The sequence below is a fragment of the Polyodon spathula genome, chromosome 26, assembly GCF_017654505.1.
Source record: "Polyodon spathula isolate WHYD16114869_AA chromosome 26, ASM1765450v1, whole genome shotgun sequence".
Taxonomy (NCBI): domain Eukaryota; kingdom Metazoa; phylum Chordata; class Actinopteri; order Acipenseriformes; family Polyodontidae; genus Polyodon; species Polyodon spathula.
The window spans coordinates 19669603-19686497 of record NC_054559.1 but is presented as its reverse complement, the minus strand read 5'-3'; the positions used below and the strand labels follow the sequence as shown (position 1 = coordinate 19686497).

The window sequence follows — 16895 nt, the reverse complement described above, 5'->3', positions numbered from 1 at the left end:
TTTCTTTTATGCAGTACAACGCACATGGTAGTTTTTTTTTTTTTTTTTTTCTAAAGGGAACCTGTTTATAGAAGGGGACCCGACACTTTCCCAGACAGAATCTGGGAGATTGAATAAAACTGAACAAAGCAAAGTTCTTGGCAGGCGAATAGAAGTTCTTTGATAGCCCCTCTCAGTCTCCCTGTCATTTTGTCAGCACTGTCTGGCTCCCCCGTATTGTCATTTCTTTTGGTTTCTCATGCCACCGAGACAGAGCTGCCAGCATTAGTACACAGACTGGTGCTACAAAAAAACAGTCTGTCTGTGCCCGTACTTCTCTCTCTGTCTCTGTCTCTCACACACCTGAGTTGTCTCTTTTCTTTTCTAGTTAAACGGCAGTGGTCAAGTTAAAGTGCCCAGCCACTACATTTCCTCACAGATGCTGGCACCACCACCTCTCCCAGGCATGTCCCGACTGACGTTACCACCCGACACAAAATCTGCTACAACCACCACAGAGGGAGGAGCGAATTCTCCAACATCACCTAGTAAGACTCACATTCTAAATGGAGCCCAGAACACAGAATGTCGCTTCCCCAAGCCTCTCATTGTGCAGTTTTGAAGTCACTTACAGTTACAGAAAAAACAAAACAAAAAAAGAAAAACATTGGCTTACCATTATATAGGGTTTAATAGAAGGCTGGCATCTTATTATAGTGCTTAATTCCATCAAGGTGTCCTGATGGATAAATAAAGGACAAGAGCGAAGAGCCAGCGTACAGTGTTAAACACTCCCTGTGATTTGCTGTTTTTATCTAACCTTCCAAACTGTTTTATTGACGTATCTCAAAAATCACTTTGCCAATCTCGGTAGAGAGCCGTACTGGTTTCACACATCGTGAAGATGGCAGGACTCATGTAAATGAAACAGCAGAGAGAATAATATATTTTTCAGTGTTGTTTTAATACCATTATCAAAACCATTAGCAGGCCGCAGCGTTATAAGCAACTAAGTCAAGTCGACAGAGGTTTCAGCTAATGCCTTTATCAGCGTTTCACCAGTAGAATCTGACACAGAGGTTTGTGTGTAATTGTTATAGATTTAAACAGATTATTTCCAACGACTCAACAAAAGGCCTTGTCAAGATGGTGCTTCTATTATAGCAGAATGTATTATTATTATTATTATTATTATTATTATTATTATTATTATTATTATTATTATTATTATTAATTAATTTATTTATTTTAAATAGCTGGTCAGGAATGCACTTCACATATTAAAGGGTTAAAAAAAAAATAATAATAATTTAAAGCTGGCAGTAAATAAGCATGACTCATATACTGAACCTTAACCCTTTTTATCACCAGGTAATATTTTATTACACACAGAGCTATCACCTTTTGAAATAAATATGTGACTTGGGACTGTCACCCCTCCCTGAAATAAAATACTGGATTTATTTAATGCAGGATTTCAGTTTTTGTTTGTTGTTTTGCTGGCTTGTGTTCGCTTTCAAAGGCTTGACAACACACACAGAAGTGATGCACAGCTACTGGCTCAGCACATGGAGCTCTAACCCAGTTAAACTTGAGGCCCTGGTCTAAAACAGGCCTCCAGGAAAGTTTTAATCTGCCTCACAAAACTTAACTAAACGTTACCAATTTACCCCCTAGTAGCATCTCACTTGTAACATTGCAATAAAGAGCCATACTTTCTGTAATGCTTTTGCTACTGCAATTTACCTTGCTGTGAATCTTTTATATATAACCTTTAATACAAAAAATATGGTAATACATGAAGATGCAAGTCCCAGGGAAGATGTATCAGTTCAGAAAAAAAAAACAAAAACAAAAAAAAAACCCTGTTAATTATCTAGCAAGGCTGTTAATTTAATTTACAAGGGATTAGGCATGTATTTTATCAACGCTGCGTGATTTACATAACAAGCCATTACTTCAGCAATCTGGCTCTCTGCTTTCATAAAATGTTCTCAGAATCCCTGAGCAATGCACAGAGCCGTACAACCCCCCCCGGGGGGGTGGTGGGCGGAGAACTCTTGTGGCGGTTTTGGAATCATTTTTAGACTATTATTTATTACATATGCAAAGCTGAACGGTACAGATTTGTGAAGCCCGGACTCCATCACGAAGTGAGACACTTTTTGTTATAGGAAAACAAACGAGTAAGGTTACAGGAGAGCCAAGGAGAGCTCTTAAAGAGATATTGTAGCTTCATTGTCACAAGACAGTAAAACTTCCCTTTAAGGCCACCTGGTTTCTGATTTATTGACGGCAATAAAAAGCCACCTTCAGTATTAAGGCCACTATTAGCAGTCCCAAAGGTGTCAAGACCCCGGTGAATGCACCTTCAGTAGTAAGCAACCCCTGAAGCACGTTGTTTTCTGTAGCCTTATTGACTTTCCCCTAATAGTAAGTTTCGTACCTAGAATGTTACTTACCAGGATTGCTAACTATTCCACCAAAAACACACTTTGATACTCAGTTCTCCCAGATCGTTAGTGGGTTGCAGCTTCAGGGTCTTCTGGGGTAAAGCCATCCAGCTCAGTAACAGTCATAAACCTTTGGGGGTCTACGATCATCAAAAGGGGCAACAGTGATATGCAATAACCATTCAGTTAAGTAACTCTTATACACTTGTGTATCATAGCTTACACCACGCTGAGATGCCGTTAAATTGCACTTATCAAAATGGGGCAGTACAAGTAATTGAGCATTCAAAATAAATCAATATTTACGTGTTTGTGTAATTCAGGAAATCCGATCTCTTTTAAGACGTTTGCTTGTTAGTTTGTCCTTGACACTCATATTGATGTCACTGCGACATTCTTTCTATGTTTAAGCCTAATAATTCAGCACAACAAATCTACTAATTGATAACTCCTAATTGATTCATCAGGCAGAAATGTATGTCCTGGGTAGAATACATTTCAGTGTATCTTAGGAGGGGTGAGCTTCCTGAATCTCTACGCATGCTGTTGCCTTAAAGCAAGAAAATGTAACCTGGTTAAAATCTCTCTTTGGATTGCAACATTCAAAACACCTGAAAGCATGGCGGTGCCTGTAAGCAGCACATTGTATAATCCAGTGAGGAGCCAGGGCTCAGTGTGATGCAATCTGAGGAGGCGGGACTCGTACGGCATACGAGTGTCTTTATCAGCAAGGCAGTACTGTATATATGGAAGCGTTTGCTATTCCTATCTTGTCTCCTGTGCCAAGCTGTTTGCCACAAAAGTCAAACTCGCTGTTCCCAGTACAGAAAGGCATGTAATCCACGTGCAGCACTACAGACTGTGTGACAATGCTTTAATATGATAGTCAGAGGTAGCAGTACTGGGTGGCTGAGGCTGTTTCTCTTTTGTCCCTCCCAGCATACTCAGCCCCCGGCACGCCCCCTGCCAACCGTTCCTTTGTAGGAATAGGACCCCGGGATCCTGGGGCGATCTATCAGGCACAGGTAGGTCAACTACTGCTGATATTACAACAAGTGACTGTCCACACACTGCATTGTCAGGGGGGTGCTAGCTTGATGCAGGCAGCACGAGGGTCCTGCAGTTACAGGTGCGGGTTTTGTAATCGATTTATTTTTGACAGTTAATATGCTGATACTTTTTATGAACAGCACAGCAAAAATCGTTTTGACATCCAATTTGAAAGCGATTTGAACACAGATTGAAAAAAAACCAAAACAAAACAAACAAAACCCTTTTTGAGTTCTAAAATGTTCATTGTTCAACGTTTTTATGTAAATGTTTTGATAAGGCGAAACAAATGCTAGAACTTTGAGTAGTATTAGTAATCAATGCCCAAGCGAGTTATAAAGTCAGCTGGATCTAATGAGGCTGTGAAATATACATTGCTTCCACTTTGACAGATTCATTAATCTGCTAATGTTAGATTGCTGTAATACTAGCTAAGCATGGTAAAGCACAGAGGTAAATACATAACAGTAAGCTATGGTAATTGCATAACCGTGGGAGAACTGCAATATTACCGTGCAGATTTACAGTGGAACACTTTAATAGTGGTCATCCCAGTATTATATAAAAGTGTACAGCTTGAGATTGTATTATATGCACTAGTGACCATTCTAGGCAGTGGTCTGCAGGATGACTCCCTGTGTTTGGTGTTTATCTCCACTCCCAGTCACGGCCACATCAAAGAGGGGTGGAATACAGACAAGTATACTGACCCCAGAATGCGACTAGCGAACACACACATTGTAAAATAAAGCTTGTCGCCCACACACTGGCTTGTGTGTGCATATTTTTGTGTATAAAAGCATTGTGTTAAATATTTAAAGAACTGGGTCTTTTACCAAATCCTCTAAGGCCTGTTATTGATTTATTTTGACCTTCTTTGTGCTGTGCACATTTTCTACAGCATGTTCGTTATCCACAGGCAGCAAAAGAGTCAGGGACCGAACAGCAGCTGAACGCAAACCCCTTCTTTAAATGGAATACCATTGAAATCATGGGACCCCTGTATAGCATATAGCTTACTGCCCACACAAGATGGTGTAGGTGCATCTAGCAGGGCACTCATATTAAGTTAAGGAAACGTCTCAGTTCCCTTGCCTAGTTGCCTCCCTTGCATTGTACTTCCTAGGTCATTTTTAACCGGTGTCTAACCAGGGTCAAACCGTCTTTTGGATGTAAGAATGTCAGCAAATAGGGGATAAAGCTGATTGGATAACCATGGAAGTCCAACTCTATTTGAAAGCATGGCTTGCAAACAGACCCAGTTTATTACCAGATGACAGGAAAGTCTTTAAAAACTGCGCATGTGAGGCGTATAAAAACAAACGCACAGCAGGTAAGGTTTCTGGAATTGTTTTAGTTAGCTACAATCACTTAAGATTCTCTTAACTCTTCCAGACTGATAACCCAAACCACCGTAAACACAGACGGCCTTCCCCTTCTCAGTACTGGCACTGATCCATGCTTCCATCTCAGCTATTGAGAGCGGTATAGTTTATCACCTCTCCCAGTCTGTGCTGCACTGCAGTATTTTCCTTGGCTGGCTAACCCCCACCCCCCCACCCCTATAAGTTAAATGCATTGCAATGAGATTTCAGGCTGCGCTAGTGAGCCAGGGAGTGTAACTCAACCTGCAGATATGTTTCCAGAGTTCTATTAGGATGTCGCCAGTGGAAAGAATCATAGAAACCAAACGTAATTGTCTGGCATGCGATGGTCTCCTTATAAAAGTTTTTACTGTAGTAAAAGCATAGCAAAGTGTAATAAAGGATAAGAGACAATATGATCACAAGAAAGAATAAAACATAAAAAATTCAATTCATATGCCTTAAAATAATATAGCACATGCCTGTTTGAATGCATATTAACGTGTAGAAAATATGTTTCCAAGGCTGTGTAGAATGAATGATTGTTAACAGTAGTTTTCTTCTCTCTCTAGGAACAGTATCCCAGTCCTAATCGCAGTCGCTGAAAGGTTTCTAATAGCTACATTTTTCAAGTCTAATATTGTAATGTTGTTTGAGTCAGGCTGTGTTTGGGTTGGTACAGGTTTTCATAGAAACGCAAAGCTAAGTGCAAATGGGAATGTATAGAATTTTTAAAGAATGTATAGAAAACGGAGTTAATCGGATTTTAACCAATTGCAGTCCAAGCTAAGCGTGTATGATAAGAGAAGCAAAGCCAAGGTGGTTATCGTGTTCACCATGTGGGGTGTGACATGATAGGCTCATAAGGGTTCTTGTTTTTGGAACGCCAGACCAGCTCCTGAAGCCATCTATCTATCAGTCTGTCAGAGCTGCTGGCTGTTTTACTCAAACTGACACATAACAGGGACATGCATCTTTTATATATCGCAGGGTTTAATCAGATTAGAACCCAGCTGGATGAAGGGAGCTCTGTTGCAAGGGATGAAACACAAATGTTTCACAAACCAAACGTCAAATGCGAATCGACAACAGCAGCAAGACCCAGCCCGTTTCCTATCCTTTGAATAGCACGGCATTCGGAATACGTACAGTAAAGGAGCAATGGATGCCAAACGCTGCATGTGTTATGAATGAGGGTCTGTGCAGTACGCTCTGTTTGAACATGCAAACAACTTCCTCCGCTGTCCTTGGAGGGAGCCTCCATTTCCTGCATCAGGTCCTGGGCCTGCGTGCGTTTCCATGGAGATGTGGCTCGGGTTTCCGAAACAGGAAAACTCACCCACGCTTCTATGGAAACCGGACTCCTTGGGCTGTGTTCTTTGCTGCTCAGGGTTTGAGTACACAGAGCTCAAGTACGGGGAGAGGCATCCTAGTGACTGGTTATCACAGTACGTCTGCCCAGCCTCTGCTTGGTTAAAGACTCAAGCATCTGCAGATGTGATAAAGAAATGCCAGCACAGCCAGAGGGAGGTGGGGCACAGTGAAAAGAGAGAGACTGAGAGGGATAAGGTGGGGGGTTGTTGGTGCCGCCCACTTGGCAAGAAGGAGTTGGCATTTTATTGGCTGCTTTGCTGGCGTGGTGGCGGGCAGCCAATTGAATTCCTTCTTCGAAAGGTTAGTTGCTCTTGGCACCTGTCAGCGATTAGGCCTGGGCCCTCCCTCAGTCCAGCTCAAAGGGTTCTCGATGTAGAAATGATTTCACGTTCACTCAGTCTGACGAGGTCAAAGCTAGATCACTGGTGATTGGGCACATGTTTTGCATTCCAAGTGCAAAGTTTCCTGTGCCAGTGGCTCTGACCGCAACATTGTTTTTGTATAACACAGAAATGCCTTGCGCTATGCAGTGCCGTCCCTGTGTGTAAATGCAAACCACTGTGCCATGTATACAAGCTGCGTCTCCCTGGTACAAGTCAGTTTCAGTCACAGAAGGATTGATGGCTGGCAGCAGGTGCTCAGTTGGCAGGTGCTTCGTCCCTATCCACAAGAGCAAAAAGAGCAAACACTTCAGAGAGTGTTGTGAGAGCTGTGGTGATAAGGCGCCATAATATGATGTGGAAACAACACTTTAAATGTTTAAGTCAAGTGGAAAAAGTCCAACACGTTTACATGTGTGTCTTTCAAAACTGCACATTCGAGACCCACACAAGCGAATGAAGGGAGTGCAGAACAAGTATGCATGTTAGGTAGAAAGGCCATGGCAACACAGCGTTGACCAAGAAATATAACTGCAGTATAAAACCTATATAACCAAAGCAGATTGCTTTGTCTCAATGTGTAAGTGCTAAGCAGTCCACACAAGCAGATCAATATTAATGAGTCGCCCCAGGATCACATCGCTGGGAGGAATACGCAGCGCCCGCCTCACAAACTACCCACTAAGCAGAATTGCCTTCACATGCAGAAGAAGAAGAAGAAGAAGAAGAAGAAGAAGAAGAAGAAGAAGAAGAAGAAGAAGAAGAAGAAGAAGAAGAAGAAGAAGTGATTTTCTAATAGGATGCCCCTCTGTTCAATTGAAAGTGTAGTAATGTGTGTACACCTGTTTGTTAGTGAGACCGGATGGATGTATTCATGAACTTTTAAAAGGGTAAAGTAAGGGCTGCTGGCTTACTGGTGAAAAGTGCATTTAAAGATTTACCTTTTTATGATTGCAAAGATTCTTATTGCATTTACTGCATTTTTTTTAGGCGTTTAGGAGCTCCTCTTCAGTTCTATTTGCCTGCCATAGACATGTGTAATGTAGGCTAGATCAGCCAAAGTCTTAATATTAGTGTGCAGCAGCGCCATCTAGTGCACAGCTAGTGTATTGCCAGCAAAACAAAAGGAAACAGACCACTAGGTGATGCTGCCTCTGGCTGATCTAGCCTAGGTTACCTGTGTCTAAGGCAGGTTGCATGCTGTAAGAAGCACTCCCTGCATTTAGACAGGGCACTTGGAAAGGAATATTATTGTTATTTATTTCTTAGCAGACACCCTTATCCTGGGCGACTTACAGTCATTACAAAATACCACAGTACAAAGTATCACATTACAAAATATCACATTATAAAACATCACAACATATTAGAGATAAGAGCAGATATGAAGTACACTAAAAAATCTGATGGAAATAGGATCACCCATATCCAGCCAGCATATCAGACCTGCGGTGTTTAAATATTGAGCTCACATTAAATAAAAAAATGCAAAAAATGCAAAAAATGACAAGTGGGCCAGCATAGAATTTGATACAGCCTAGAAGAAATAGGAATGTCTTCATATAAGCTCTGCAAATGCACCCTGCAGCAGTTCCGTTAAAGATCAGAGCTGTAAATATTCCATTTTAGGCTGTCGCTTGTAGAAGAGAATTCCTGTCTTGCAGAGCTTAGTCCTTTCCTGTGCAGTGTTCAAAGTGAGCGCACTACACATGCCTGTGAATGTGCTGGAACCTGTGCACGCCAGCAGAGTTTTCGGAGCCCCGGTCTGTGCAAGCCTCTCTCTGCACCGCATAAGGAAAGCCGTTGTGCTCTAGCAGTGGGGTGGCCACGTCTAGGGCTGTCTGGTTGCCACAGGAAACCAGACATGATGTAATTGCAGGGTGAACTTGAACTTCAGGGACTGGGAAAGGGAACAATAGACCAAAGCAATCGATGCCTTCTGTGCTTTGTTTTTTACAGGGTCTGCTGCATGGACCTGAGGGGTAGTTACGTTACACAGCTGCTGTTATTGACTTTTACAGGCTGATTGAAACGTAGCCCAGCGTTGTTAGCAAGGGTGTGTGTGTAAATAGTACAGTAGGACTGCAGGCTAGGAAAGGGCCCTTCTTTTTAAAGCAGTAGATTGTAGATGAAGTCGATTCGTTCTGCTGTTTACACTTCAGAGCTCTGGCCCTAGCAACAGCCCTCATGGAAGCATTCCGATTTTTTTTTTTTTGTTCATCCTGTGCAGGGATTTGCTGCTCATGCTTCCTGTATTTAACTGCAGTCATGAGGTCCATAACTATATTTTAAGGAGTCAGCACGGAGAAGCTTTCTAGCGAGGAAATAAACAGGAATTATTAAGACAGAAAAGGCAAATGTGAGGCAGTAGTTCTGAACTAAAGGCCTTGTGTGTTTAATGGAATGATTTAGATTTCCCCCAAAGTGTATTTTTTAAAAAATGTTGTTACTTTAGAGTTACATCAACAGAGAAAGCTACAGGCTTTATATTTCACTCCTGTGCGTCTTTCAGAATGCAAAAACTGGATCAAATGTTGCTGATTCATAAAAGATTTAACAGGCTGTTAAAATATGGACCCCGAATTGGATAAGCTGTTTTTGTTTGTTTGTTTAGAAATGTTTCCTGTCTCCCAGACTACATGGCTTAATACTAGCATTTATTATTATTATTTTTATTATTATTATTATTATTATTATTATTATTATTATTAAGAAATAGGTTTTGAAAAAAAAAAACAGTTCTTGTACTGCTGAGGCATTCTTTGACAGCTATGTTCTTCATGGAAAAACCCAGGGCAGTCAAAAAATATATACAAAGCACTTAGTCTCTACAGCAGCTGATTGGTAATCTAATTTGTATTCTTCTACCACTATGCATTAAGTCCTTGAGACTCCAGCATAATACCGGTTATATGCTCAGTTCTTTTCTCTTGCAAGTCTGCTCAGCCAGGTCACCATAGCAGACGGGAGTCTGTCCTAATGGCTTTTAAATGGATTTGATTAGAATTAAGAACACTGATAAGAAATGTTATTAAAGTGCAATCATGCACCACTGCTTTCCATTGCCTTCCACAGATGCAGTCCCAATAGATCCTCTTACTATTAATCAACTGGAAGTGGCAGTAATTTCCTGGGGGGTTGTAATAACGAGCAAATGCAGAACAATTAGTGGATTATAATTTTGAAAGTGGAAGCTGTGTGTTTGGGAGTGACAATGGTAAACGCTGCCCCCTTGAGGGTGCAGTTGGTACTGCGCACACAGATTTCTTTCAAAGTTGGGAATATGCGCTTGGTATCACCCACTGTCTATATCTTTACTGTTCTTTATCATGCTTTCATAGGGTTTCGAATGGTTCAACGTTAAGAGAGCAGCAGCAGCATGCCCTCTTACAGCTACTGAAAAGACTCAAGAGGTGGGGGGGAGGGGGGGATGCACAAAATAAACGAGTGAGTTTGTGTACTGGACTATACGAAAAAAGTTGAAGAGGTAGACTTGAATATGTGCAGTTGTTATTGATGTTACCATGGCAGTTTACTGTTTTGGCTGTTTAATTATCTCAGGATCTTGACATTTCAAAACATTACGCAGAGATAAACGATCTCAGCATCTAGACATAAACACATTTCGTTTTGGATTTCGTTCACACTTTGGTATGCTTGTAGTAGTGGAAACTTTTATAAGGGGTGTTTTAACTTATCCGGGGGGGTGTGTAAAATTGCAATTAGTTTGTATTTCATTGTGCTTCAAAACACTGTTGTGTGCACGCCCCCTTTAAAGATGCGTGCTAGTTATGTACTGTATAAATCTTAATTCTGACTCGCTGCAACACTGAGTCTGAAAGGAAACAGCTGTTGGTTTGAAACCTTAAATGCATACATATATACACAGCGCCTAACACCTCATCAACCAGGCTCTGTCACAAAAGCAGCGGCACTAACAAGTAATCTCAATGAAAAGGGAAATCGCAGACCGGTGGCTCTGTGGGCAACCCTGATGACTGCATGACATTTGCAACAGAAGGCTGGGTAGGATTTCACTGGCTGATGGAATAAGAACTGTACCTGTAGAAAAGTTAACCACTGTGTTTTTGCGTGGTATTTTTGCAGTTTTCCCGTGCTTTTTTTTCGCCATGGTTAAACTGTGTAGTTTCCCCTGTTTATTAATGTGCTTTATCGTGCATCGCTGCTGTTTACTGTGCTTACCCATGCTTTCACTGTGCTTTATCACTCTTTACTGTGCTTTTATTATATATTACATCCCCTTCTTCAGTCACTGCGTGCACTATTGTACCACGTTAACTTTCCTATCTGTATCTATTTTATAATGCATAGATGTTTTTAGTTATGGCAGGGCAACTTCTCGAACTCCATAGAGTTTGCACAAATGTACATTCTTTAAATGTAATTAAAACTTTGTGACCGACGGGGATATAGTATATTAAAAACCATTATCTATGTACTTGATAAAAATGAATATGTATATATTTTTCCCATGTTCGTAGTGGTCCGTGGGTTAATCAATGCACCCCATGTTGGAAACAGACATGAAGTTCTGTATTCAAGTGTTGACAGCTGGTTTCAATGAACCAGACCTTCTCCCATACACAGGCCTGTGCAGCTTTAAACCCAGTGGAGATTCTTGAGCTCAGTGATCAGCTGTTCTGTGTTTTTGTGTTCACTTGGCCTAATTGGTTTAATGGTGGGCAGAGATTAAATGAACAGCAGGAGTCTTTGCATAATATAACTAACTGAGTTGGCTTTGCAATTATAACTGTGCTCCTAAAACAGCTCTTTAATTACAAACCTAAAAAAAACACGTTTCAAACAGGGCCAGTTAATTTCTGCTGACATGCTGTAATATATAAAAGATGCACCTCCCTGCTGCAAGTCAGTTTCAGTCACAATGGGCTGGACAACGTCAGACTTTGACAGATACAGTGCTAGTTGCTTCCATGTGCAAGACTGTGCAAACCGCACGGAACCATCTCAAAAGCCTCCTTCTTTACTGAGTACATGCTTTTTATGTTATTAATCACCCCGAACTACACAGTCTGGCGACCCCTTCCCAAACGCTAACGTCGGAATGTTTCAGTGAAAACGATAACAGCCAGTCATCCAAACCAAAGAGCTCATCTACTGCAGAGCACAAAAACAGGAAACCTCAAGAATTCGTCCGGGCTTCCCTGGATGACTGGCAAGCGTACAGGGCTAGTTAAAAAGGGATGTAAATCCCACTGATTGCAGAGCAGCCTTGGAAATGACATGCCTCCTTTTGGTTTTGTGGTCTGAAGGGAATCAGCATTTCAAAGAGCACTGCTAACCAGGGCCCACCCACCTGCCAATGTTTTTGGCGAGGTATGTATGTATATACAGTATATATATATAGTTTGCGTGTTTGTGAATGCAAAGTGAGGCCCACACTAGTTGAACACGTTTCTTAAGACTTTTTTTTCAAATCTATTACCTCCTTTTAGCATTACCAGCACCCCATTTTCTTGTGTTGTAGGTTGGCTGATGCATTTAAAAAAAAAAATCTAACTGTTACTTCCTGGTATCGTTTGCTGTGCATCAGGTCACGTGACCTGGGTGCAGCTGAAAACTGAGCGAATCTGCGCCACAGCACAGGAAGTGAGCTGGTACCAGGATGCAGTAGCAACTTTAACATACAAATTCCAAAGTATGAAATGCTAGCACCTTCAACCGAAGAAGAAAGGTGGAGCACTATATGATGTGTGTGTGTGTGTGTGTGCTTGCTGGAATGCCTGCTGTTTGATTGATCGATATGTTTGAAGTTTCTTTTGTATAAGCAGGGAGGCAAGAGTCTTTATTAACAGTAGAGATGGCTAGCGGAGGAACAAGCACAAAGTTATCAGAAGTGTTTTTGTTTTTGTCCATGCTCCTGGGCTTGGTGGGGGGATCGGAGTATGCCCCTTGACCATCGGTTCTCCTGAGCGGCTGTGGGGAATCGCTGCAGTCAAGTGGGGAGAGAAGCAAAACTGAAGCTCAAACAAGAAAAACTAAAAATGCAGCATGCAAAGGAATCTCCAGCAGTGTTTTATGTTTTACTGATTTAGATTTAGATATAAAAACTAGAAACCTACGGGAACTGCAGAACTGCATGACTAAACACTTGATGGGGAAAATTTTAAATTAAAATAATAATAATTGGCTACTTTTTTCCACTCTGTAAATTTTTAAGACTTTAGCGGTCTGCAGCAAAAGCCAAAATCTTATTAGGGCATATGTAAAAAAATTAAAAAAGGCATATTACCCTGAATCCTGCTGGGACTGCGTTCTGATTTTAGTGCAGTTTTACTCCATATTATTTTTAATAGCTGCGGTTTATTTATTTTTAGCCTGGCCCTTAGTGTTTGAGAGCTGTTAAGAGGCGATACCGCCCTTGGAACAGGCATCTTTAGAAAAGCCCAGATGGATATTGGGCAGCCTTCTGGCAGGGACAGAGTCTTTTATATAAAAGCAGAGCCCGGTGCATTATTTCTAATTGCCGTGCAGATGGCATCGGATGTGCCAGTTTTACAGGAAGCTGGTGCTGCTTTTACAGGCGGGGAGATCCTTGGGAACCGGCATATGGCTGAGGGCACATCTGCCAGCACGCAGCAGCGGAACAATGCTGTGGGGTTGGCAAGCAGATGGCATGACCATCTGCTGAGTGGCATGTCGCAGTTTATTCGATTTATGAGGTGCCCATCTGAAGCACAGGTTGGGAGGGAGGAGCAGCCACCTCTCCCAGGCTTTCTCTCAAGCAGGCTGGGCAGAACGAAGGGCATTCCAAAGCTGTTTGATTCACAAGCGTTTTCTGGGCACTCTCTCTGCGGGCTGAATGATTTATGGCCCTCGAGGAGGATTAACTCACATGTCTTAATTCAGAATTCCCAAACTATGGATTCAGTTTTTAATTACAGAGCCTTTCGTTTCAAAGAAGTGTCGTGTTATAGTGATGATGGCAACGTTAAAAATATCAAGTTGGTCAGGTCCTGAACAAGAGCGCATCGGTTTGGTCTTGCTTTTTAATTGTAAATATTTGAAATGTTAAATCATTTCCTTGCTCAGTTGTGCTCATTTTGAGGAATTTATTTCCTGATTTGGATTTATTTTTTAATGTGAGCGGCATTTTGAAACATTATCATCTTTTACTGTTTATTGCATCCAAGGGTTGATTTGTAAACAAAAACAAAATGTACCAGATTTTCTAAATAAGGAAGAGGGATAGCATTTTCGCTTCTAGACCTAATGTGCTAACCTTGATTTACATTAGCTCTCATATATGCATTTTATATTGTGCATGTTATATATATATATATATAATTAAATGCATATGAAAATAAGAATTGTGTCAACAGATGAGTTAATTTCTACGTACCTCCATTAAATGTGAAACAAGTTCCATAGTCAACATTTCAGTGTTGTTTTTGTAGGGCACTTACCCATTGTTTAAACCCTGACCTTGATTCTGGAGTGATAGATTTAAATTGAATACTTAAGGCATTTTCAGCAGCTTGTCAACAGGCGGTTTCTCTCCCTGGAATTAGGCCAATATTTCTGGCCACATAGCCACTCTCTTTCTAAGTTCAGCCCTGCATATTTGAAATGAATAAACTAATGCAATTTTTTCTTTTTTTTTTTTTTCAGTCCTGGTATCTGGGCAACTGAATGCTACGGATAACCCTGAGAGAACGGACACAGATTTGGGATTTTGTTTGAGGGGAAAAAAAAATAAATTGTGAAAGATGCAAGAGGGAATATATTTAAAGATACTTCAACTCGCCTTTAAGAAAAAGAGGAATGACGAAGAAGAGGAAGAACAAGTCTTCAGTCTCAAATCTTCCCTGGGCTGCTTGTATAAGGTGCCACATTGGTCATATATGCAAAATGATAATCCTTTATTTTCTTAAAGTAGAAAAATACTAATGATCGTTTTCAAAGAAGTGTAAAGGTATAGGAACAATATGATACTTTTAATGGGGGGGGGGATAAAAAATGAAATATGATCTAGCCCAAATAGAGAGAAAAAAAGTTATTTTTCATTAGTTTTCTCAGACAATCATGAATATGTTTTTTTTTATTTTTTTTTTTAAGAAATATAACACACAAGAATATTACTTCTTGATTTTACTCGCTGATTAATGAAATGCTGTGGGTTTTGCACAGGAATATTGACTGAATATATTCGATAATATAATGCCTGTGTGTAACGACTTCTAATTGTGGTCTTTATAGATAGTTGGTGCGTGTGCATGATAAATGCATCAGTGGCCTGTATGTACAGTACAAACACAAACAGAGTTCCAACTTTCTAATGCTGTCTTGGTGGCAAAAAAAATTACCTGCGTAAAAATCATGTTTATAACCTGTTCATTTAAAAGCTGCTAAGTGCATTTGTAAATGTACTGTTCTTCAAATTTCCACTGAAAGCACTTACATATCCAAATGCATGTAATTGCAGATCAAATAGTCCAATCTAATGTTCTTTAAAAACACACAGTGTGTGGATGCGATGAGATATCCATGCCAGTTTTGAATCTGTCGTACGATGGGCTGCGCATTAGAGTCAAGGGGTCCGCTAAAAACCTGGCAACCTTGACTAACAACACAAAGATCTAGAGTTGCACACTATTCACAGGTTTCCGGCTGCAGTCGGGGTTACATCTATTGTAGACACAGTCTGCCGTATTGGAAGATTTACAATAATGCAGTAGCAGCTATTAACTGGGGTTATTATACTACTGTGAAGACATGTGAGGTATCACGTTAAAGGACAAAGAAGCACTCCTTTGACTTTCATTTGACCTTTTTGCTGCGATTCTAGCTGGAGCCGTTGAACCCGGTCTCTGATGTGTCAGGGCACTTGGTAGAGCAGAGGAGCAATCCAAGCGCATCAGAGATTTCTAAATCAAGGGGGCTGATCATTTCAGTTGTTCTGGATCCCTGAAAGCCCGTGGTGCACCCAAAAAACACCCAGGCCGCTTCTAAAGAAGCTTAATTGTGTAGGACTGAAGCATCTTCAGCCACTCACGCGGTGGGGAAAATCGCTTAGAAATGTCACCTGCGAGCAAGCTGATTCGTAAGTCTCCCCGGGTTTCAGGGGCTTCAGCAATAGTTAGGAAGAAGTGAGCAAATATAGGGACGTTTAGGACGAAACAATATGCAAACGTGCTTCTTTGTTCTTTAATGTGGGAATGTCGCAAATTCTGGCAGACAACCGCCATGAAAAAAACAATATGGGGGCCAGCTATACTAGCCCCAGCTGCATGCAGGTTTGACTGTTGCTATAGGAACTTGCAATCTGGTCCCCTGCCATCATGTAACCAGATTATAGTCAGCTGGGGGTGGTAGAACCTCACGCAGTCAATATCAATACCATTGAGCAGTAATATTGATATGGTTTAATAAGGGCTAGTGTTATAATATTAGGGTCCTCTTCACAAAGCCTGTGTGTTATTGGGAACAGGGCCCAGTATTTCAGTCAGATGTTTTTACTTTTAAATCATCATATAACCAACCCCCTTCCAAGGGTTATAAAGCAGAAAAGAACTAGCCAGGGGTTATTCTTTACAGTACATTTCAAAGAGAGGTGTCGTTTTATCCCTCTGTTGCTTAGAATACTGTTACATTTATGTTGTTGATGCAGAGTATAAAGACATACACAGCTGACTAATTTTATCAAGGCAGTCTCCCACCACGCTCTGTCAAAATATCAGAGCTGTCCAGCCATCACGAACCACACCAGTGACCCTGCAAAAACACAAAACTGCAGCATTGCAGTGGAATGAAATCAGATGCAAACATTTACACATGCAGACTGTAAAACCTGAACGCGACCCGAAGCAGCAAAACTGAAAAACAGATGACGCACACAGCAGGCTTTTATAATGGCTGTTTCCATAGAACTCATAAACTTGCTTTGTGCACTGCAGTGGTATTAATAGGAGGATCAATAAATCACACCAGCAGATAATAAAAGGTGTGTTTGCAGGTATTAAGTTCACACACCTTGATTCCCTATTAGCACCTCCTGGTTTATTTCACCAGTGAGCTTGTAACCTTAAGAATCCTTATTTATATTGTTTTTTTAAAAAAATCCCGGTTTTAAAAGCCCCCCCCCCCCCCCCCCCCCCCCCGAGAAGTGTAGCAGGTTTTGCATGACAGTAGCTACTCGGCTCATAGTGAAACCTGTGTATAATGGTGCAAGATCGCGAGTTGCTGCAGTGTTAGGGGTAAAGAAAAGAATGTTCTTTTCATTTTTTTTTTAAATGTAGTATACATTTCTTTGAAAA

At 41.0% G+C, this 16895-nt stretch overlaps 1 protein-coding gene across 6 annotated transcripts in view; it reads left to right on the top strand.

The window, feature by feature from the left end:
• Nucleotides 1–16420, top strand: part of LOC121301086 (nuclear factor 1 C-type) — an 87115-nt gene extending 70695 nt beyond the window's left edge. For 5 of the 6 annotated variants that reach the window (XM_041230204.1, XM_041230201.1, XM_041230205.1 and 2 more), the window contains 3 exons: nucleotides 368–527; nucleotides 3372–3457; nucleotides 14251–14325. In XM_041230204.1, the coding sequence (XP_041086138.1) occupies nucleotides 368–527; nucleotides 3372–3457; nucleotides 14251–14271 (267 nt within the window). In that variant the 3' untranslated portion in view covers nucleotides 14272–14325. Of the gene's footprint in view, nucleotides 1–367; nucleotides 528–3371; nucleotides 3458–14250 lie in introns of all 6 variants that reach the window. The other variant, XM_041230202.1, reaches the window with a different exon arrangement.
• Nucleotides 16421–16895: the final 475 nt, after the last annotated feature.